Genomic DNA, 23,686 nt, shown 5'->3' on the forward strand with positions numbered 1-23,686 from the left:
CGTGTTACAACAATGTCACACTTCCATCTTTGCGACTGACAGGCAGTTGCCATTCTTAGTACGCCCAAGTGAAGAAGCATGCAAATAAAACAAGGTCGCTATACTTTAATGTTTGAACTAACAATCATTACTGTTATTTTTCTGACAAGACCAGGTCTCACATGACCTTCCTATAAGAGGGGATTTAGGCAGGAACATACATTCAGTATATGTTAGGTACTGATTGTTGTTCTACATTTGAATTTACGATGCATACTGTATGGTAGCTTTGACAACAAAACTGTATTGAAGGTCTTCTGAAGCATCCTTAAGCAAGACTCTGAAACATTATCATTTCCATGGGTGCTGTTTTACTGTATATCTGACCCTGACCTGCCTACAGGGGGGGTCATCTACTTCATAAAACTACTTGAAGAAGGAAATCATGTCAGCTTGTTGAATTTATTGTGCCATTAGCCCACAGATCTGGTCAAACCGGCTTTTTACCATTCCTGTCATAACATACCAGACACACACACACCAAGAAGGACATCTGCATGGTGAAAAAAAACCTTTGAATGGCAGGGCATTTTGAGGTTAGAGTGTGTATCTCTGAGTCCATCGTAAACAAATAATCAAAATATCACTGCTAACGCCCTCACCCTCACTGTCAAACTAACACACAACAACCAATGTTAAATGCTTCTTTCTTAATTGCTGGTTTAAATTTTGCTGGTTGCTGCAACAATTCTAATGCAGTAGACTTTTTGTCAGATTCAGTGAATATCTCCTCAACATCTCCTCGGCTGTTGGTTCTGTGTATAAACACACTATTCAAGCCAATCTGCAACAGAGGAACCAGCTGCATATCGACCCCTGCCTCTTCCTCTGCTTGTGCCTGCTACTCTCCCTCTTCTACATTCTCACCCACAAGAAACAGAGCCACACCATCATAGCAATGAAATGTAAATAACATCAGAGATATTACTTTGCCAACTTGCTATAAAAATATTATCTTGCTATGACGAATCTCACATTGTTTCCTTTGGAATTACACGTCTTTACATGTGTAACGTTACTTATTGAGGCTAACAACCTGGGACAGCAGATGCTCTGGATTCAACATATTTCTCTTATGGTCAGCTAGCCCTGACAGACCACTGATGGGAGGGGCGTATTTGTCTGGCTGTTGAGTTCAGATATCAATCATCTTCTTCCAGAATCACTTACTCCACCTTTAAGATCAATACAGCAAGAGACCTAGCCTTCAAGAGCTATCAAGGTTTAATTAATGGAAGATGCATACTTAAATATAAATTGGTCCTGATCCCAGAGTAAACATCTGCTGGACAAGCAGATATCAGTCTCAGGTCAGAATGAGCTCTCTGGAGAACTACAGCTTTTAATGTTCTCATACAAGGCCTCTGACTGACCACATCCTACGCAGAGATGTGCAAATAGATCCATATATTTACCTACGGCTACAACTCTGCCCAGTGATTCACAGCAAAGTGATACACAGTGGTGGCTCAGAGGGGTCGATACCTTCACCTGGGTGTGAGTGACTGTGAAATTGAATTGATTGCGTTTGGGAATGAAGCAGTTTAATTAGTGCTGGTTGTCAGGAATTACATTGGAATTTGAGTTTGGTATGCTCCTCAGTGCTTGAATAAGTATACTGAAGGGTACAATAGCTCAAGATCAACAGATCTTGAGCGATTGATTAACAATTTAATCTTCTCCCAACTTGATTCGCTCTACATGTGTCTAAATCAATCTCTTCTAGACTGTTTAGTTTGTTCAGAATGCATCCACCAGGCTATTAACTACTACTAGCTGAGGGTCCTAAATGATCCCTGTTCTTCCTTCCATCCAGTAGCTTCCTGTAAAATCCAGAATAAACTACAAGATCCTGTTGATAACTCATAATGCCGCAAGTTACATTTCTGATCTCCTCTTTCGATATTCCACTTCTTGACCACTCTGGTCCTCTAATCTCTGCCTTTTAGCCAATCCCCCCCCTTCATGCATGTGAAGCACTTTGTAACTGTGTGTTTTAAAAAGTGCTCCATAAATAAAGCTCTACTTACTTATTCATGCATTCTTTAAATCTGGGTGCTATTTTTACATAGTTGACTAGGGGTGTCACGGTTTCGATTCTAAATCGAAAATAGATCGAATGAGCTTTCAATTTCAGTCATGAAAATCAAAAGCAGGATCGGTGATTCTCCTGTACCCCGGCCACCAAACTACAACAGTAATTTTACCTTGCAGAACACAGGAAATGCTGGTCTGATGCTGCCTTGATCAGTTAATTTGTGTTATTGTGTGACTTTGGTGTTTTAAAGGGTTAGTTCAGACGCAAGCTAATGAGTTAAAAACTTAAGTCATCCCTGTCTCTGAAAGGATCCTTTTCGTGAAGTTGTGAGATGCTAACAATAACAATCTAACCTCACCTTAACCTTAACCCAAGTCTTGACCCGAAAATGTAATGATTTACATTATGTGGACTCACAAGTAAGACGAGTCCCCAAAACCTGACTGTGTGAACAGATTTATGTCCCCACAACATGAGTAATACATGGCCACACACGCACACTTGAATTGTACTACTTTTACTAAAGGACTTCCGTTAACAATTTATCCTGCAGAAAACCAAGCATCTAGTTCCAGGGATGACACTAAAAGAACAAGATATAGCTCCTATACGTCAAACGGCTGAGTGGAGCCAACTAACTTTGAAACACTTCTGAGAATCCTGAAGCTAATGGTTTCTGGGAGGAACAGAGGGAAGAGCTCATTAGCCAACTGTCAGTTACATAAGGACAAATTTGCTTTTCCCTTCATCTCGTGTTCATGACAAGGGCAAACAACAGGACGTCAACGGTGTGTACCCCAGAGGAGGACAGCTTTCCTGACGCTAATAAGGTACAATCTCCTTGCAAAAGAAACAGCAGCAAATATGGCAAGAACAGGAAATGTGCAAAAAGACTGCTCACTAATTCAGACCATCTGTTGTTCACCAAGGACAGTAGTCACAATTAAGGATTATGGGAGATTACAATCAGCGCAGGAAATTGGGCTCGCCCACTTGCCTGAGGTGACTGATTTAATCTGAGTAACTTCAGAGAGAGACTGTTGGCCTAGCTTCTTTGGCTTGTGATAAATAAAAGTGGAATAAAAGGCTTGCATTTCAAACTAATAAAGAAACAGTACAACATTAAAACCTCCAACATCATTTTGTGCTTGTATGTAGTTCCCCCCGCCAAGTGCTACTGAACGCAATCATTACCTACCAGTTTCGCTATGGTGTACCATGGTGTGCTATGGTGTGCCTACCTGAGGATTAACACCATAATGGAATAATTTTTTTTTTGTACATATCCTGGCATTTTTTTAAAGCATGGCACATGTGCTCCTTTTCCACCAAAGTAAACACAATATATGCAGGCATACACTGCTGTGGCTACAGATTTCCACATTCGAGCTGCACTCTGGTTTGTTTTCCAGTTTGTCTCATTAAAGGAGGCGCACAGCCACACAGGTGTTTTCACTTGTTGCTGATTAGACCTCCGTTCAGGCTGACGGTGGGCAGAGCTGGAATGGGGACTATTAAGGGTATTTGTAATAACGTAGCTTTTTCTGTGTGTTTTCGCCTTGTCCACACACACACACACCAGCAGGCCTTTTGGAAAACTCCTTCCAGGGGGAAGATATCCAGAAACTGACGTTTAGACACGGAAAACAAAGTGTGCGCTGTTATCTCCTCTGTTAACGTGAGGTGATTTTGTGTAATGGCAGATGTGACCAGAGTAGAGCTGGTGTTGACCTTGCTAACAGGAGACTTTACATGTTACGTTAGAGCTAGTCTTCCACTATACTGAGCAACAGAGGTGTCAGAATGACTTACGAAGGTCACTGCTATATAATAATCCACCACTCCCACAACACCGGAGCTGCCGCCAACGTCAGCAGATTTGGATGAGACCAGTCAGACCTCTAGTTGCAGGTAGCCTGCAACTAGAGGTCCTGCAACCAGGCTTCTGATTGGCCAACATGGCGTTGGGGTTATATTGCCACCTGTTGGATTGGCATGCTCCAAATGTATTTTTCAAATGGATGAAGATTTTTTTTTTTTTTAAATAACAGTGCTCATGTGTTTTTGGAAAATAAAGGAGGAAAAACCATGTTTTAAAAAAATAACTGCACATGTGGATGAGACATGACGACACAGGACTTCATGTATCAATAAGAACACTGTGGGTATTTTCACAGCAGACATTTTGACTTGTCGCTGCAGGAAAAGCACAGGAGTTATAACACTAACGATGGCTTTGATGGGCCCTGGAACTGAAGCGGCTAAACGGAATTCAGCAATCATTATTTTTATCAATTACAAGGTTTTCCTCATGCCAAAGAGCGAATGTTTCCAGGCCTAACAGGAGAAACGAGGCTAACAAGTGCAGGGAAACTTCAATCGAGGACAGTCTGCACTGCACTATCCTTGGATCACCTGTGTGGGTTTACCATGGCTGTGCACACATTCACATTTTAAAAACACAGCAAGCAGATTTGATCAATACTAGGGCTGCAACCAGCCATCGATTACTGCCCATAATCAACTAATCTGATTATTTTTTCGATTAATTAACTGTTTGACATAGAAAATATCAGAAAGTAGCAAAACATCCCCCAAAATTTCAAAAATCCAACGGCGACATCTTCGGCTGTCACACCTAACGGTCTAAAAAAGCCTAAAGATATTCAACTGACAAACACAAGCTGCTGATTCTCACAAAAGAGACGCTGGAACTATGTTTTACATTTTATTCTAATTAAGAAATTTAACAATTAGTCGATAGTCAAATTAGCTACCGATTATTTTTCTGCCGATCAATTAACTTATCATTTCAGCTGTAACTGTTACAACACCACTGGTATCCACTCATTACAGCCACAGTTAAGGTAAAAATGTGCAATGTTAAAATGTCACAAAATTGCTGTGTGCATTTTCTCTGGGATATTGTGTTCCTGCCTCTGTGCTTTCCCTTCTGCAATATAATATGGTTCCATCCTAATCAGCCATTGTTAGGCCACAACAAAGACACCACCATTAATGAGGTAATTATTCATGTCCTAGTAGGGTTGGGGGATGAGGAGGAGGGCTGCGGAGGTGGTGTGGTGACAGCAGACTCTGAAAGACGAGTTAGTGGAATCAATATGTCTTTAAAATTAGTGAGTCCTAACATTTACAGATACTGAAAACCTGCAATCATTTTCTCTTCTTAAAATTGCCATGTCAAATCAATTTCTCCACTTTTCCCGTCAACAAAATAGAGCGGAAATTAACATTTAACCTCAGAGTAGAGAATATCAGTGGACATCAAGGCAGTTTAGAGAGTTGGCTCTTGGAGCAGCAGTCATAAAATAAGACTGTAGCAGAGAGAGATGATTCTGTCCTGGAGGGGGTGTCAGTCTGAGGGACAAGTTACCCAACAGTCTGCTGCATAATGATAGAATATTTCTTCAGGGAGGAGGCAAGTAATGTTGTTTAGCTGCGAGCTGCAATATGGCAACTAAGGCAGCTCACTGTGGTAAACAAAGGAAATGGTATTAGAAAAATGGAGGCCTATGGCAGCAGCTTTCAACACCTTGGTCAGAGTATTGGTGTTGACTGGACCTGGACAGATTTACTGAGCTTCAAGTCTACTTTCTATTTCTCAGACCAACTGCAAAGTGGTTGCCTTAGGTGTCTGAAAAACTCCTAAAAAAACAAGTAAGGCTACATATTTTTGATAAAAACTCAAAGACAAAGACTTCGGGTAGAACAGACATTCCTTCGCCTCAAAAACAGTTATCTGGCAGTATGCATTAAAAAAATTGCTTCTTTTATCGTCTTAAGTTATTTGACAATTTTTGTAATTTTCCAAAAACGAATGATCTCTTCACCATGCCCGCTGTACGCAGCAACTGGCCCGCTGTGCTACAGTGTGAAAGAAGGCAGAGGTTGAACTTCTCTGTCAAGTGGACAACCAAGTGCAACACCACATATGTCTTGTGAAGAACATGAACAGACACTAGTCGCTGGGCCCCTGAGCACACACCCGTGTCTGTGGGGCCACCCCTTCCTCACAGAGGTGAGACCCCCAGACTGACAGAGACACAAAATGATGCCAAAAAGAGTAGCTGGGTCAATGGTAGTCATTTTGCATCTCTGTGGTCATTTTTCATCTATGTGAAGTCATTCTGTATCTCTTTGTACTTGTTTTGTATCTCTGTGGTCATTTTGCATCTCTTGGCAGTTGTTTTGTTGCTTTGTCAGCCTCTGTGGTTGCTTGGCATCTCTTTGTGGTGGTTACAGATTTAGAGCACTACATCTGAACCATGTAGTTTTCTAAAAAAATAAAATAATAATTACTGTATATTAGTTCATTTAAATCCAAAATGGTCTTTTTTTTACAATCAAGCATAAGGTACAGTCCAAACAATATAACTGAAGATGACAGACTGAAGGCAGACTGACCCTTCACTTCCAAGCTCATGGTATCTCTGACATCATCAGGAGAAACTAACCATACAATGGGCTGGAATCTCATATAGAATTAATTCTGTGATCCTCAAACCTTTTCGGCAATGGCAGCGGCTTGGATCTAGGAATGCCAAAAATCTAAATACAACCCTGATTCCCAAAAAATTGTAAAACAGACTGTGATCATTTGCTAATCCTTTTCGTCATATACTCAATTCAAAACAGTACAATGACAATATATTTAATGTTTCACCTCATCAGCTTCATTGATTTTTGTAAATATCTGCTTATTCTGAATCTGTGCAGCAACATGTTTCAAACAGTTGGGACAGGAGTAACTAAAGACTGGAAAGATGTGGAACGCTCCAAAATCACCTGTTTGGATCATTCCACAGGTAAACAGGTTGATTGGTAACATGGTAGCATCATGATTGGGTATGAAACGGCTCAGCCTTTCTGTAGCTCTGACACCGGGATCACAGTGGCCCCGGCACTCTCTCAATCATCTGTCATTACCACATTTGTCATACAGCTTTGGCCATGTGACAAACCATATTTCTCACAAACACAGTACTTCTGCAGAATAAAAGGTGCTTTCTTTTACACCCTCTTGCACATGACTGAAGACTCAATTGTAGTGTATTTTAGTCAAAATGACTGAGGCACCAGGACTCAAATTGTTCAATAAACTACAATAAAGAAAATATAAAATAAAAAAGACTACAACAAGTGCAATAATTAAGTATTAACTCTTCCACTGGATAGAGAATGTGCTCTCTATAATTTTACTTTTTCATTTTGATGTGTCACTGGTGTTGTATGACCGGCTGTCAAACTGTTCCATGGGGAAACAAATTGATTCTGAATCATCTCAATACACGTGACACTTCCATCTGCTGCAGGTTTTTCCAATAAAACACCTGTTACAAATTCAGTATTTCTTGTGAACAAAAGCTACACGTCTCGTGCTTATTACCAAACATTAACACAAACCTTTCATCGTTGCATGGATTGCTGCTTCTACACAGAGCACCTCTGCACATATCACAAAAACAAAAGGACCCTGATGTCAACAGGGGAAAACAGAAAGGCACTTTTCGTTTCAGTACAAGAGACCACCTGACAGGGCCGCCTCACTGCTGTGATATTAATCGCCAACTGATGCAATTTAACTTCTTTGGGAGCTGCTAAAGCTTTCAGTTGCCAAGCAATACTGAGATAGCAGAGTGCTGCTTAAAGAGACAGGCAGCTCTAAACCAGGAGCCAGCGGGCTTTGTTCAAACCAGTCTCTCACTGCCCAGTTTGCTATGCTTTAAAATGTCAGGAGGCATCGACTAACATCTCATGGGTGAACTGTGGCCAATCACACCATTGATTTTTATACTGGAAACACAGAGGCCGGAGCAGCTATCTGCTGTTTGAAGTGGGCAAAATGTTGCATTTTTGGACAACATGTTTAATTTGCAAAACAACATATCAATACGGTTCTGAAGCAACAGCAGTTCCTTCATGCTAGGGGAAACTGATCTTGGCCTAAAACCCAGCTAGCTACATTGGTTCTGGGTTTATCTGATGTGCAAAAAATAGTCACATTTCAGCATCTCCAAAAACCGCAATCTGAGCTCACCCAAGGATGGTGTGAATGGAAAAATGGCAACATATCACAACATCTACTTGGGTAAAAACTGGCCATTCCTGCTAGGTTACAAATACGCAATTTTATATGACACCAAAGCCCTAACTCTGATGTTTGTCATCATGTATCTTAAGATTTCGAATAACAGAAACAGAGAGCACGGGAAACTTATAACACACATTACAACCAATTTGCAACAAATTTCCATAACTTCAATTGTCTAAAAGTCAAAAACAAAGCTGCGCAGATCTTACAAAACATCCTGCTGACACACAAAGTTGTTTTCTTTAAATGTTAACAACCAGGAAACATTAAGAATTGATGCTACAGGAATACATGGCACCATGACCGGAGATGCAGCTCAGAGCGCCAACACGCAGCTACGGATGGCCCAGTGACCCAAAAATGCAATGTTCCTCCTTGTTTCCCTGATGGTCTGTGTTTAGGAGACACAAATCCCTGCCGCCTGCAGACATCCTGAGAACTGAAGCTATTTTCAGCCTTACAGACGATGTGATGATTCAATTATTTAAGGCCCGAACCTGTGAGTGACTGTGGGATGGCTGGAGGAGGGTAGAAAAGTATTTAGCCCAGATATTCAAACTGAATCCGCACAGTCAGGTATGCATTCTGCAGTTTTGTTAATGAATTCTCAACATGACAGAAATGAATGAAAATATTTTACTTAAGCTGTTTTGAATACCAGATTTGGAAAGTCCTTCACACAGTCTGATGCCTGTTTAGAAATGTTTGGACTTCTGACAACTGCTGCACAGCTCTGAGGCATTAAATATTTCTAGTCTCTGATCTGTTCCTGCAAGTATAATGGCTGTAATCCTCAAATCCAGTCTTGGATCTCAAACCTTTTTATATTTATATTATGCCACACTTGTTTCTGTCATGTGGATGTTTTGACTGAGACCTGTCTCAACCTCCTGGGTGTCTTGATGTTTTTCCTTGACTCAGACTCGACCCCTATTTGGACTCTGTCTTGACTCGTACCCGTCACTGACTCGTCTTTCCTGGGGTTTACTACAACTCTATAAAAATGAAATTGCTGCCAATAGGTTGCCTGCCAATGAGCAGCATTTGTAAGCTATACAAAGGGTCTAACGCTCACTTTGTGCAAATTTTCCAAGCTACATAAACACTCTGTTGATCAAAGTGCCTGAAAAACAGCAAAAATATTTGAAATGCCAAGAGGGAGACAAACACAGACGAACTGCATCGACCTGAAGGAACAGAGGACACAGGCGGAACAGAAATGTGTCACTGACATACACTACAGACAACACAGTGAGTTATACTTTCTGAAACCACCTTAACAGCAGGGATTGAAGTTGCAGTTTTGTTACCTTTGAGTGCACTTTTGTATGTTTTTGTATGTATTTTGGTCTGTTTTGTCTCCCCTCAGATAACACTTTACACGACAGCTGCAGTGATCTCAGCCCACTATGCCACAGGTCAATTCTGTGATCAAAGTAAAGCACTGGGTGAGACCTGACCAGGTAAATGTGATACTTTGTATCTCACAAAGCGTAGAGAACAATGATTAGAATCTGCTCTTTGTCTTGATATTTTTAGCTTGACCTTTCCTCTCCATTATAACGAGGGAAACATGTTAACATTTACACTCATTCAGGCTGAGATACAGTCAGTGAGCCACACCTTGCCACATTCAGTCTCACAATCAGCTGCCTCGGATTTACACCGGCGCTCCAGTGAGGGGAAATCTTCCTGGTTGTGGCGTTCGGTAAAAGCAGCACACGGATTTCAGTGGCAGTGGGTAGAGGGGTTGAAGGAGCGATGATTTATTGCTCACTGGAGAGATGTTAGACATTCATCACCAGGAACAATAAGCCTGTAGCACTGTTTGAGCGGCTGCTAGAGACAAGCTGCAATGCAACCTGTGCTGAGAAGATGCCTTGGTTCTAACAGTTCAGACGGAGGCTTTCACCTGACATCACTGCCTGCAGGGCTGGCTCTTTATTGGATGCTTGAACCTGATCTAGTTTTATAAGAAATCTGATATCAAACATCACAGCAAACATGCATAGCATACAAAATATACTGTAGGTAAGATATGGTCAGTTTAAAGTGTTGCATGCTATTGTATGAATATTCTAAATGCATTATAGCAATACAAAGCAGCGTTCAGGTGCATTTAATAGTGTAGGAATATTCTGAGGTATGTTTTTTGTTTCATTTTAACCTGAGTGCTAGTGTTAGCCAGATACTGGATATTTCTCGCCTGGACAAAGCAAACAGACATGTTGATGTTCCACAAACTGAGAGCAACTACAGTTAAGCCAGGTCCAATCATTCAGTTTGCTAAACTTGCGTTATCGACCTGAACGGAATTCAGCCCAACACGACACAAGCAGAATATGAACACTTCCGAGCCTCCTGGCGACATCTTCAAGTGAATAATGACATCAAATATCACAGCAGAGATGCAAATGTGAAGCTCGGAGTGCCGTCAAACAGCGCCTACCTCCCGCTTGACGTTCCATAATAATTTCTCTTTGTAGTCTTCCTCCGTGGAGCCGTCCATGTCTGCCCGTCCGTCCGTCCGTCCGCGGTGCGCACGACACAGCTCTGCCTCGTTGCCTCTCCCCGGCCTTTCCGCACCTCTTTGCTTTTTATTCCTTGTTTCCTCCTTCGGTCTCTCAGCTGGACTCTGACGCAGCCGAGCTGCTTGACGGCGACGTCAGAGGACCCGCCTTCCCCACTACACTGATCAATGGAGGAGGGAGAATAAATCTAAATGAGAGGCGCTCACAGAGGCTCCCAGCATCCAGCCCCGCCCCGACCTGCAGCCTGCAGCCTCCCACCACCCAAAACACCAACCTGTAGAGCCTCCAAGTTATTTTTAGCCTCCTCTTCTTCCTCCCCTGGGCAGGAAGGACTTACAGCAGGGGACCTGTTCTCTTCTCTAAGGTGTGAAATGCTGGCAAATGGTTTGGAGAGGCTTGGGTTTGTCCTTGTGTGCTGCTTGGAACAATTCACCCAGGCTTATATTTTGTGCAGACAGCTCTTCAATGAATATCTATGAGAGTCCAGTGGACAAAACACGTAATGCATGTGATGAGCTCATTAAAGTGCTGCTTATTTGATGACTTCATTCACAAGCTGAGTGCGACAGCACCAGCACATGCACAGACAAAGAGACTGCAGTGATCCACAGGGCTTCTAAAAATAGTGCACATGTTGACCATCCTTAGTGCTCATGCCAGGCTGGCCTGCTGTGAAATACATGACGTCAGGGTGATGTGGTATGGAATAACCCCTTCCCTTGGAGTCCCTGCCATTAAACCTCCTGCTTGTGCCTCCATGTGGGCTGAGGGTGCACCTGCAACCATCAGACGCCATGTCAGCAGCGGACCCTTTCTCATCAATGCTGCAGTTTGCCTTCTATTTCTGTTCAATGCTAAACTTTAAATGCCCCAAAACCAAAACAGGTTTAACTTTGGCAGGAGGTACTCCAATTATGTAGGACGCCATCAGTCATAGTAAGAGGTTGATTGAGAAAATACATGGTCAGGGCCTTTCATACATTTTTAGGATAGGGAGGAAGGGATAGCAAGTAGAAAAAAAGCACTTTGCTCCAATCTTTGCTTTTTGCTCAGTCAGCTCTGTTTCAGCTACAGTGGTGGTCATGGATAACAGGAGGTTAACCATCCAGCTATGAGTGCGTTCACTCACAGCTGCCACTCAATACAAGCAAATCACCTGCAACATCAAAAGATCGAGCCGTATTTAGAAGAGATAAGAGGTGATGATCTGTCTATTATTATATTATCTCATGGAGTCCACACAGATTTTGCATACACATAATATCCTAATGTTTCCCTGAGCTACAGAGACAGAATACCAGACTAATACATATGAGGGTGTCCCCTGAAACCTTACAGGCCTCCTTTTAATGCCAGAGTGGACGAACATTTCTCATACGCCTGCTAGAATTCACATCCTATAGGACAGATAAATCTAACTGTCCAGCAAGTTGTTTGGCTGGTAGATGGGCAGTTCACACACTGATCCAGCTCTGGAGCAGGTTTGCCAGGAATATACTACAGGTTACCATGGTGATCTGTCCTGGTTAAAAAGCCCAACGACAGCTGGCTAACCCTAATCTGAATTCATGATACAGGCCCAGGTTACTGTAGAAAGCAAACAATACCCAGATGAATTAAGAGAGAGAGTGTAAGTACACTTAATGTCAGGTTTCTCCTCATCCTCTAACCGTGACAAAGGAAACCAGGTTCCTCCCTTACATTACATCTCAGAACTCAAGTTAGTGCTGGAAGCCAAATGTATTAAATGCATGAAAACCCAGAGATAAAGCATTGTGATGCTGATTCTGTTTACAGGCAGGAAATCTGAAGCCACCTTTACATGCAGCTGGTTAGTGAGAAGATTTCTGCCTGACCAGATTCTTGAACAGAGGCTGTCATATTTCAAGACTACAATTCATTTGGACTGACCACAGGCTCTACGGCCCAGTCCTTACTGTCTGAATATTACAATCTATTGCAGGGTTGTGAGTAACATTCATTTCAATTAGCCATTTGTTGAGTATGTGTGTGTGTGTGTGTGTGTGTGGACACTGAAAATTGTATAGAAAAATAGTGGGAAAAGCTGATAACAAGCATGAGGGGGCAACTTAAAATTGCTTGTTTTGTCTGAGTCCAAAATCCAAATACTCTCAAATTGTGATCATGTGAGACAGAGGAAAGCAGTCCATCCTCACAACAGAATGCTGGACCTCGTTAACGAGTGCCATTTCTGCTTAAGACGTGGGAGTAAATTAAAATAGTCTGTTGATTAATTGTTTAATTTTATGTCTATTGTTCAGCTAGCAAAGGAGCACACCTGGTCAACAGGTATGATCTCTTCAGCAGTTTAAGCAAGATTAATATGTTGTTTTTGTTTTATACAAGTTTAGAGTGAAAACAAGGAACAAAACAAAAGTTTGAGCACTCCGAGAAATTTGAGCACTGTTAACTTTTACCGAGTCTTAATTGGCTTGTTAGTGCCATGGCTGGTTCACAGTCATCGACAGGAAGGGCCAGGTGATGCAAAGTTTCAAAGCTTTCCAAACACTGTGACTCCTCAAACCTTGTCCCAACGATCAGCAGTAATGAGCTCCTCTAAGCAGCTGCCTAGCTCTCAGAAAATTAAAATAACTGATGCCCAGGAAGCAGGAGAAGGCTAAAAGAAGACAGCAAGGTGTTTTCAGGTAGCTGTTTCCTCAGTTTGTAAGTAATTAAGAAATGGCAGTTAGCAGGAACAGAGGAGGTCAAGTTGAGGTCTGCAACACAGAGAAAACTTTCTAAGAAAACTGCTTGTTGGATCTTTACAAAGGCAAATCCCTCCTCACTGTTTGACTGCAAAAGACCTTCAGGAAGATTTAGCAGACTGGAGTGGTGGTGCACTGATCTACTGTGTAGTGACACCTGCACCAATACGACCTTAATGGAAGAGTCATCGGAAGAAAACTTTGCTGCATCCTCACCACAAAATTCAGCATTAGAAGTTTGCAGAGGAATCCAAACAAGCCTGATGAAGTTCAGAAGTCCTGTGGACTGATGAAGAACTTTTTGGCTGCAATCAGCAAAGGTATGTTTGGAGAAAAAAAGGGGGCAGAATTTCATGAAAAGAACACCTCTCCAACTATTAGGCACGAGGTGGATCGATCATGCTGCGGGCTTCTTGCACCAAGTGGCACCAAGAACATTTTACAGGTAGAGGGAAGGGTTCAATTAAATACCAGCAAATTCTGGAAGAATACATCACACCATCTGTAAAAAGAGGATGGCTTCTAAACGCACACGAGGGATTCACACCAGATGATATTTTTATCTCACTGATAACAGCCTCGCTGTTCACTCTCTTTACACGTGTCAGAGTGCATTAACGTACTGCTAACGCAAACCAAACATTTCTTGCTGCTGTTATTTCATATTAAAAGTGTCAACTGGCAAAACATGGGGTGGCTTTTATTGTGAAGGAGCCACAGCAAACGCAATGTAATACCTCACCTTGGTTAGTAGTGAATGCAGTTGTTTATCAAAAAAGCGCCTACAAAACAAGACGCAGTCACAGCTGTTATTTTTCATCAGTCTACGACTTTTAAACTTTGCAATATTGAAATGGAACAAGAGCAAACAGCCACAGTGAGCTGTCAGATGGAGAGACAAACATTTGTTGCCTCCACAATTCTAGGAGTTGTAAATTTACTGCTGGTGTTGCTCAACCCAACCAGCACTGATGTGTCCTGATAGTCAACTTTTCCTCATATGCCTGTCTACTAAAAGCAGAACAAAGACAAAAATAGTTGAATAACAAGAACTTTTATCTTCACGACTGGAAAAAAAGGCATTATGGTAAACTGCATTAAAACATGTTAGAGGCACACTTGTTCTGGAAAAACTAAAACAGGTTCATCTTTGGCAAACAACAGGCTGTTGTATATGTGAATATGTAAAATACAATCTATAAATATGAAACATGCTCTCCTGCTGATTTGGAGATTAAGTGCTATGATTGTAACATTATTTCTTCTAAGAAATAGTGCATATTAGTGATTTTTCCTCCACTACTAATCTACATTTAATAAAAATCTACATTACTCTGGATATTTGAAATAGTTGCTCTGAATCCTCTGATAATAACTCATAAATTATGATGGACAACATCACAGCTGTTTAGAGTAAAAAGTCAGATGCAATTACATCCAGGCTGCAATTTGGACTTCTTGATAGTGGTAAAGAAAGTAAGATAGTGAAACAATTCAGAAGAGAAATGTATGAGCATCACCAGATTTCATGTTTGAATGTTCATCATCAATGTGAAAGCTGTGAAATCTGTCCAGCGGTTTCAGTCTCAGTGTCCCATCTGCCGGTCGTCGTACGTGCTGTACCTCTTCACGTGAATTCGACGGACACGCTCGCGAAGCTCAGTTCCCCCGGGCCCCTCCTCTTCCTCGCTGTGAGAGCCGCAGTTGGTGTAGCTCCGTCGCGTGGCCTCCAGCAGCGTGTTGTCAGGCAGCGGCATCGTCTCGTAAAGCAGGGTGTTCAGGGTCTCCTCATAGATACGAGCTTCAGGAAACTCCACCTGAGGTACGAAGAGACAATTATCAACCCTTCTGTACTGTGAATCAATGTAATGAATATACACTCGCCTCCAAAAGTGTTGGAACAGTGAGGCCAATTCCTGGAAACATTTGTGTTTGACATCAAAAGCAGAATATGAGAGGCAGTGTGTTTTGGGTCATTATCTCGCTGCAGGACAAAGGATCTCCCGATCAGTTTGGTTGCATTTTTCTTTCTCCAAACTTTAGCCTTTCCATCACTTTGGTGAAGGTTAATCTTTGTCTCATTAGTCCATTAAACATTGACCCAGAATTTTTGAGGCTCGTCTCTGTACTTTTTTGGAAATTCCAGCCAGGCCTTCCTGTTCTTCTTGCTAATGAGTGGTTTGCATCTTCTGGTGTAGCCTCTGTACTTTTGCTCATGAAGTCTTCTGCCAACAGTAGATTGTGATGCCTTCACTCCTGCCCTCTGGAGGTTGTTGCTGATGTCAGGAACAGTTGTTTTAGGGCAGGCATGTCAAACTATACCATAAAGGGCCGTATGGCTGCAGGTTTTTGTTCCAACCAAGGAGGAGCACACCAGGCTGGAATCAATTAATCAGCTAATCCCAGTCTTCAGCTGATAACTAAGTGATCCCTTGATGTTGATTGGTTGGCCTGGTGTGCTCCTCCTTGGTTGGAACGAAAACCTGCAGCCACACGGCCCTTTATGGAATGAGTTTGACATGCCTGTTTTAGGGTCTTTCCTTACAGCAGCCATGTCCAAACTATTCCATAAAGGGCCGTGTGGCTGCAGGTTTTCGTTCCAACCAAGGAGGAGCACACCAGGCTGGAATCAATTAATCAGCTGATCTCAGTCTTCAGCTGATAACTAATGATCCCTTGATGTTGATTGGTTGGCCTGGTGTGCTCCTCCTTGGTTGGAACAAAAACCTGCAGCCACACGGCCCTTTATGGAATAGTTTGGACATGCCTGCCTTACAGCTCTCGCAGTGTTTCTGTCGTCAACTGCTGCTGTTTTCCTTGGTCTACCCGTTAGACGTCTGTTACTTAGCACACCAGTGGTTTCTTTCTTCTCCAGGATATTTCAAATGATTATACTGGCTGTGGCTGATGTTTGTGCAATTGCTCTGATTGACTTTCCATCTTCTCTCCGCTTCACAATTGCTTGTTTTTCACCCATAGACAGCTCTCTGGTTTTCATGTTGGTTACACCTCTAACTATAAATGCAGTGTGCACAGGCAAAACCCAAATCTGAAACTGAGCGTAGACATTCAGCGCTATTTATTGTTTGAATAATCAATGTAAGGACACACCAGGGCAAGGAAACACACCCATCAGTCCCATGTTCCAAGACTTCTGCTCACATGAAAAATGGGTGGGTTCAAACAAAAGGTGCTATCTTCTAAGTTGTGCATCAGATCCAGACGTAAATCCCTGGAAATAAAAGCAGAAATGTTGATCTCTTGTCTCATATTCATCTTTTGATGTCAAACCCGAATGTTTTTTTTGAGTCTACAGCAACAGTAGTTCTCTCACAAACAACATTTACTCGTGAAATGTCAGCTCTGTAACTTACGATTTTTATGTTTTTATTTAAAGAAAGAAAAAAATACTTTTTTCCACTCAGTTTAAGAGACAGCTTGCAGCTGTTAACGCAGTCAGTGCAACTAACATAATTCTGCTGCTGTCCTCCGCAAGAACAATATGTACATTGTGGCGACCCCTGCTGATACCTGGTAAGCAGTGCTCTGATCATTCTTCATCTTACTGTTTGCAGGTTGGCAATCAAGGTCTTGTGGGGACACCTGGGCTTGGTGTGCCCAGCCTATGAAAGCCAGGCTCTGTTCCTCACTTTCTTTCTCTCTCTGCAGGCACCCTCTTTGGTTATGTAACAGCCTTATTTTCTGCATTCTGTAACATTTCCATGCTATTCTCACCCTCCATGTAAACCCTACATTACTGACCCTGTTGGCATTTACATCCCATGCTTTGTGATGTTTTGTTATACTTCCATTTCAATTACTTTTGTTAAATTGCTTGATTTAATCTTTGAAATGGTGCCTCTTCCTCTTAGTCAAAGCCCTAAGATCCAGGTTGTGACAATATTAATATCATCTGGGTTTTGCATTGACCATTTGTGTGTACAAGCAGCAGGTCAGTAATCAAATTCCCTTGCTCCCAACCTGAATTATTTCTTTATTATTTATTATATCATTTGTCATGACTGACTTTTTTTTTATGTCATATGAGGTATGTAGTGACACAAGGCGCTTCATTCTTTCATCGTGTGGGTGTCGTGAGGGCTGACAGTACAGTCAGAGCACAATTTTCCTTCACACAGCAAATGTGTTCATAAAATGTTCATATTGACAAATTTAGACTTTTGAAGGCTTTGGATGACATTATTTTTAACACAAGGAAATATTGCGACGTTTGACATTCATCCTGCTCTACTCTACTACTCAAGATGGTCTGAATGAGGCCGAACTCATCCTCACCTTGGTCTGCTTCTTCTCCGTGGCGTAGACAATGGAGGTGCAGCAGACCTCGGCCAGCTTGCGACCCTGACCGTAGAAGGACCAGCAGCAGATCTCGTCCCCGATCACGTCTTTGATGAAGAGGACACGCCCGTTGAAGCTGAGAGACAGCCTGTCGAACAGCTCGATGTTCTTCAACAGGTTGTCGTCTGAGTTGCTGTCGGGACAAAAGCAAATTGATGTGGAGAAGAAGTGCTCCATCATTTACTCCACACTGTGGTCTGCAGCTCATTACTTCATCAGCTCGAAAAATAAGAATGAAATCAATTATCTTTGTAATGATGGAAGCAGCAGGGCCTCTTGAGGCTGCCCTACCTGGTGTAGGAGTACTTGTTGTTGCTTCTGTTGTACACCAGCTTCACCACAGGCTAGCAGAGGGAAAGAAACAGATTCAAGATCAGAATCTTATTGCCTTAATATCAAAATGTACCAAGTAGAAATTCACCTCAAGTAGACAACATCCATTTGGCAAGAGAGCAGAAAAATGTACATTCCTGTGAATATCTAATTGCATTCCCATGAAAGAATAAGCAAATGCTTTCTTTACTTTTGAACAGCTGTTAAATGAAATGTATTTAATATGACTAATGTATCCTTTAATTGTCCCCAACAAATCCAATGAGAGGGGGATCACTCACAGCAGTCCATTGATGCTGTTTTACAGATATTTTTCTGGTTGTAACATAAATTCAAATAATATTGCCTTTATTAAATCCAGATCCATAATAAATAAATAAATACATTTCAACCATGATCCGTGATACCTTGACAGAAGACTGGATGAGTCTCTCCTCTTCCTTACTGGAGGTGACCACAGGTATAACACACAGGGGTTGCTCTTTATTGCCCTGTCAGTCACAAACCAGCAAACGTTGGAGTTAGAGGTATGATGGGTAGCTTTAGTGTCTTCAATACTCAATGTGTCTTTAGGCAAAGGATAATGTTTTTTAAATGGGTAAAAGTCACATTGAAATGAACACTTTAAACAGATTTTAATCATTATTCTTGTTTAGAATGTTACATCTATCAGCGAGGTAGCTTTACACCACCCAAGTGCATAGAGAAAGGTGAAGGGGGTGAAGAAATAAGGCGGAGCAGCATGCATCATTACACCCCTTGGTACATCTTGGTTCAATTCCCTACATATGCTTTTCCAACGCAGATTGACCTATAAAATTTTGAGACAAGATTTTGTAAGAGGTTTGTAAACCCGCGCATGCAGTTGTCCTGTTCAGTGAACAATGACACAGAAAACCAAAAAAGTTCTTCAACTGACAAAATGAAATTCAATAGCAAGGACTCCTTGAAGAGTAAAGTGGAACTCTAACACTTATTCCACTTTTTTAAGTTAGCAAATTACATGTACAGTCACTGTTATTACACTACCTATTGATCCTGGTCCCATTTCGGAGTGTTCACCACAACAGAGAAAATTAAGTAGTTCTGTCCACTTGATGCCCCAAAAAACTGTGATGCACTGCCCCCGAATTACAAGACGTTGTGTTCTGCTCATTCATAAACGACTGGACATGATGATGAATGAATGACAGCCAGTGAGCTTAGAATTCAATGTCGCTGCCTTGCAATCTGTCCCCATGGAAACCAAAGGATGTGTAAACCTTGGCAGCCCAGCAGACATTCCAGTGAACCTGTCAGTGTGATGCATGTACACTTGCACTTGTTTTGCACAGATCATGGAGCAAAATGCATTGCTGTCATGGCCTAGAGGTTTAAATATACACTATGGTCCCCAGCAACTCAAATCTGTGCACAAGAGAGGCTCTGTTGTAGAGAATACAACTCAGTACTGCAGCAAACACACAGTTAAGGGAGAACCACAAACTGGAAAGGAAGTAAATAGCAAGCAGGGGCAGACTGAATGTATAACTTCCTCTATCCTGGCATACGTATTTTGTATACATAATTATAACACACACACACACACACACACACACACATGTGTGTGTGTGTGTTTGTGTGTGTGTTATGTATTGTATTTTATTATATTTGTGACAACGTACATATAGGATAAATCAACTAAGAATGGCCACAACGACAACGTTAACATGCTTATGTGTAGAAGATGTAATGTTTATCATGTTCACAATCTAAGCTAATTAACACTACTTAGTACAGCTGAGGCTGATGTGAATGTCTTTAGTTGTGGTCATAAACCAAAGTGTTGGACAAAATTTATTTATTTTTTTAAGTTGAGGGATCAAAGTTATGTGCTCTAGAACCATGACTGTCTAGCTATCTCTGTTCTGAAAACAGAAATGAAAAAATTATACTGGTTGGAAAATCTCAAACCTCTCACAGCAAAATTTTTTGGCTTATGCCACAAATGTGTTTAGTAGCTCGACCTGAAATTCCACTGAAGGAAGTTAAGTCCCAGTTTTGGCTCCTGGTTAATAGCTCTTGCCCCTCCCGACATCCCTACTTCCAAGATAGTGTTTTCAAGGTGTTTAAGGTGGATTTTTCAATGTTAAACACAAGCGTCCAGTCTGGTACAGCATGGAAACATCACTTATAAGGCAGAAAGCAAACACTGGCTTTTTGACTTAATCAGCCAAAAAAGAACAAAGCAATGAGAGAACAGCTTCTCTCAAGAAAAAGAAACAGATTCAATGTAGTAACATATAGAAATAAAAACAGAATAGATTATAACTGGAGAACACACAGCAGATCAGTGTCTCCTTTCCAACATCCATTCACATGACAAACAGCAGCACAGCAGTAAAGATTCGATTACTTTTTATTTAAAAACAGTGAACAATTCACTGACTGCGTTCTGGTCTTATCACTAAAACTACATTTTAAAGAACAGTTCCTTGGATTATTCAGTTGAAAGGGGGCACTTCACAGACTGAATCTGTAATGAAGTTCTACTTTCTGATCACCCCCCAATTACTTTTGCAATGCTGCATCACTGATCACTCTGGCTTGGGAGTATTCTTTATCATTGACATTTAAGGATTGCCTCTATTAAGTTTTCATGGGAGTGTATTCAATGTTTTTTATTATTTTGAACAATACTACTAATATATGAATATGCCACACTAACAGTAACTCACAGAATCACTGGATGCTTCAGATATTTAGAAACAATGTGATTTTCTTTTGACATATTTAGCTTGAATAACTCATTTTATATTTTATTAGTGTGATTAAATTAAATGTATTCTTTACTGTGAATAATGTACAATGTGTTGCTAGTTTACCCTGTCACTGATCATGCAGTATACCATAACCCAGATGTAGAAAACACAAGTTGGTAATAGTGCACAGCACCAGATGTTACACCAGCCCTAAAAAACTGATGTCACAGGTGAGTGAAAACACAGCAGGTCATTTTAAGTATCTGGAGGACGAACCCACTGAGAATGGCTGGATATATTCTGCATTATATTAAAATAACTAACCACCAAATCTCATCTGCTGATATCCAAACTCTCCAGAAGAGGATCATCAACACTTAGACATCCTGTTTTCTCCATATTTCAAGTATCAGTCAGTGTGAATATGACTGACCTGCAGGGTGTTTTGACAAAGTTCCACCAGGCCCTGGATGAGGTAATACTTGGCCTCAGCCATCAGCTCCTGGACAGCCTGACGACCTTTAGGTAAGGTGACTGTGCCATCACGCAGGTAGCACAAGATGCTGCCAAAGTGTTTCCCACTGCGGTCGATCAGGATCCAACCTGAAAAGAAACAACGGACCATGTTGACAATATGTACATCTTAGCCACTGGTGCATAATCCTGTTGCAATAACAGAGTTTGCAGATTTCCACTGAAACAAAACAATATGTGTATGTAAACCCAGCGTCTTGGAGAAACAATGACGCTGTAATTATGTGAGATGTTTTGTGGTGTTATTTCAGTAAAATTAGCTCATTCATTCTTGGCTAGACCTGTTGTGATCATGATGAGGGGCAAGTGCGGTGTACAATGGCAGCGGATAAGGCATTTGTGGTCTAATTTCCTGAAATATGGTTCAGTGAAGCAATAAGTTAAAGCATAAGTTAAAGTATACAGATAATCGACAATTCACAGATTTGTGATGTGGAACGATAACAGCGTAAATGGATTTTAGTCCCTGTTTGAGGAAAACAGTCAGCTTGTGCCTGCAGTTCATAGACTGCTTACCTTCTTTGTCCGTGAACACTTCTTTCTTTCCGCTGAACATGGCTTTCAGCATGGAGTTCTGCCTGGTCAGCACTTGCAGTGTGGTGTAAAACAGGTTCCCACCGACATTGAGTCGGACATACTTGTTGCCCAGGCCCACCGCTCCCTGATAACTGCAGGTCTTGGTCTTAGGACAGGCAAGAGGAGGGGGCGGGGAGGTGCAGTCGGACTGGATGTGATGTTGGGGCAGGCAGCTGTCCCCAGACATGTCCCTTTGGAGGTAGATGACCACCCTGCAGACGGAGGTCCGAAGGTCCCCCGCCGTGGTGACAGCTACTGATGAGGCCGCCACAACCTCTCAATGCTCCAGATCATTCCTGGCAAAACACAGAGCTCTGAGATAGAGCTAAACATTTTCTGTGGAGCTTTATAAGAAAAGTCAATGTTGATAAAAAACTGTTTAGCAGGTAAGGCATGACACCCAGTGGTTGAAGGCATGTATCACAATACAGAGTGGAGGCCACCTACCCTACTGTTTTTGTCTCCTCAGTTCCCCTTCACATTAAATGGAATGTGGCTGGGCAGGAATCTGGAGGGGCAGGGAAGGGCACATATCTATGAGTAAAAAGACAAACTAAGAGGACATCTACAACATCAGACAACATCTTGGCAGCTTGAAATTAACTAAAATCTGCATCTGATATTCAGTATCTACCAGATTTTGGTAGTGGTCCACCTAAAAGTGGAGCTAGTTCAGTTTAACAGAATACTGTTATGTGTGGCAGCATTATGCACCACATTAAACTCAAACTGTTTTGTTGTCTGACATATAGCGGTGCTAACAAATGAACGTTAGTGTTTTAACTTTAAAAAGCCACCTGCTAGCTGGTTGAAGTTATCTGGCTAGCTTATGTTGTGACTACAGGTCGACAAGTATCACATGAGGAGACCTGAGACCTGACCTGACTGGTGAACAATAGCGTTAGCTGTCTTAATTTAACGAATCAGCATTAATAGGTATCTTGGTAAACTAACTAGGTAGTTAGCTGACGTTATTACTGAGCCAGCAGCGAGCTGGGGGTTAGGTCGTATACGTTAGATTAAACCCTTTAAAAATTTGCCCGTTTTAAGATTTTCTTGTTTGTCGGAAAAAGACCTAACAATAAGGCTCCTTCAGTGAGTGAAAGCAGTGATGTTCTACTGGTCAGTTCGTCTTGTCGATGTCCCACCACTCAATACTTTACTGCAACAAAATATGTGGCGTTAATGCTCCATTCGCTTAGCGTCACTTTGTGAACATTATCGCTACTTCCGGCGTGGGTGTGTTTTTAAGTGAACACACACAGAATTAGCTAGTTGACGTTACATTGTTAAATAACATACTGAAAATATTTAAGTTCTCCAGATGTGAATACGCTACCAAACACGAGTCACATTAAATTGCCAGATTTTTCGATGGAGTGCGTAACGTTATCGTCCCTAGCTACATACACAGTGAACAACACGTTCACTGGGCATCAGTTTACGAACTTTGACGTTTACTTACCGACCTCTCATCGCTATCTTAATGTGTTGTCAGATAACCGTATACCGTGTGGCTAATTAACCTTGCTTTTATCGCCGCGAGACAGAACTTGGCAAACGTGTCAAAGATTTTAGTTGTAAAGAACTTTGTAGCTAACATTAAAGTTAAACTCTTTCCTCTTTCTTCTTCTTCGACTGAGTTTACGGTAGGGCTGTGGCTTACGCTGCGAAGCACAATGCTGCCCTCTACAGTC

The 23,686-nt window shown here is 41.7% G+C and overlaps 2 protein-coding genes across 6 annotated transcripts in view; both read right to left on the reverse strand.

Moving 5' to 3' along the window:
- sgsm2 (small G protein signaling modulator 2) overlaps positions 1–10,759 on the reverse strand; it is an 82,049-nt gene extending 71,290 nt beyond the window's left edge. For both annotated transcript variants that reach the window (XM_041940354.1, XM_041940355.1), the window contains exon 1: positions 10,639–10,759. In XM_041940354.1, the coding sequence (XP_041796288.1) occupies positions 10,639–10,698 (60 nt within the window). In that variant the 5' untranslated portion in view covers positions 10,699–10,759. The remainder of the gene's footprint in view (positions 1–10,638) is intronic.
- A 3,725-nt stretch (positions 10,760–14,484) lies between these two features.
- Positions 14,485–23,633, reverse strand: tnfaip1 (tumor necrosis factor, alpha-induced protein 1 (endothelial)). Of its 4 annotated transcripts, none has more exons than XM_041940548.1 (8): positions 23,455–23,633; positions 22,437–22,497; positions 21,930–22,285; positions 21,313–21,482; positions 18,546–18,629; positions 18,097–18,149; positions 17,743–17,938; positions 14,485–15,263 (listed from the first exon to the last, which is right to left on the reverse strand). In XM_041940548.1, the coding sequence occupies exons 3-8, from the start codon at positions 22,174–22,176 to the stop codon at positions 15,033–15,035; spliced, it is 981 nt and encodes a 326-aa protein (XP_041796482.1). In that variant the 5' UTR covers positions 22,177–22,285; positions 22,437–22,497; positions 23,455–23,633; the 3' UTR covers positions 14,485–15,032. The 4 variants fall into 4 exon arrangements, with proteins under 4 accessions (XP_041796482.1, XP_041796483.1, XP_041796484.1 ...); XM_041940549.1 differs by having other exon boundaries at positions 22,437–22,523; XM_041940550.1 differs by lacking the exon at positions 23,455–23,633 and adding an exon at positions 23,065–23,139.
- Between the last annotated feature and the right edge of the window lie 53 nt (positions 23,634–23,686).

Source organism: Chelmon rostratus, chromosome 7 (assembly GCF_017976325.1).
Source record: "Chelmon rostratus isolate fCheRos1 chromosome 7, fCheRos1.pri, whole genome shotgun sequence".
In the NCBI taxonomy this organism is placed as follows: domain Eukaryota; kingdom Metazoa; phylum Chordata; class Actinopteri; order Chaetodontiformes; family Chaetodontidae; genus Chelmon; species Chelmon rostratus.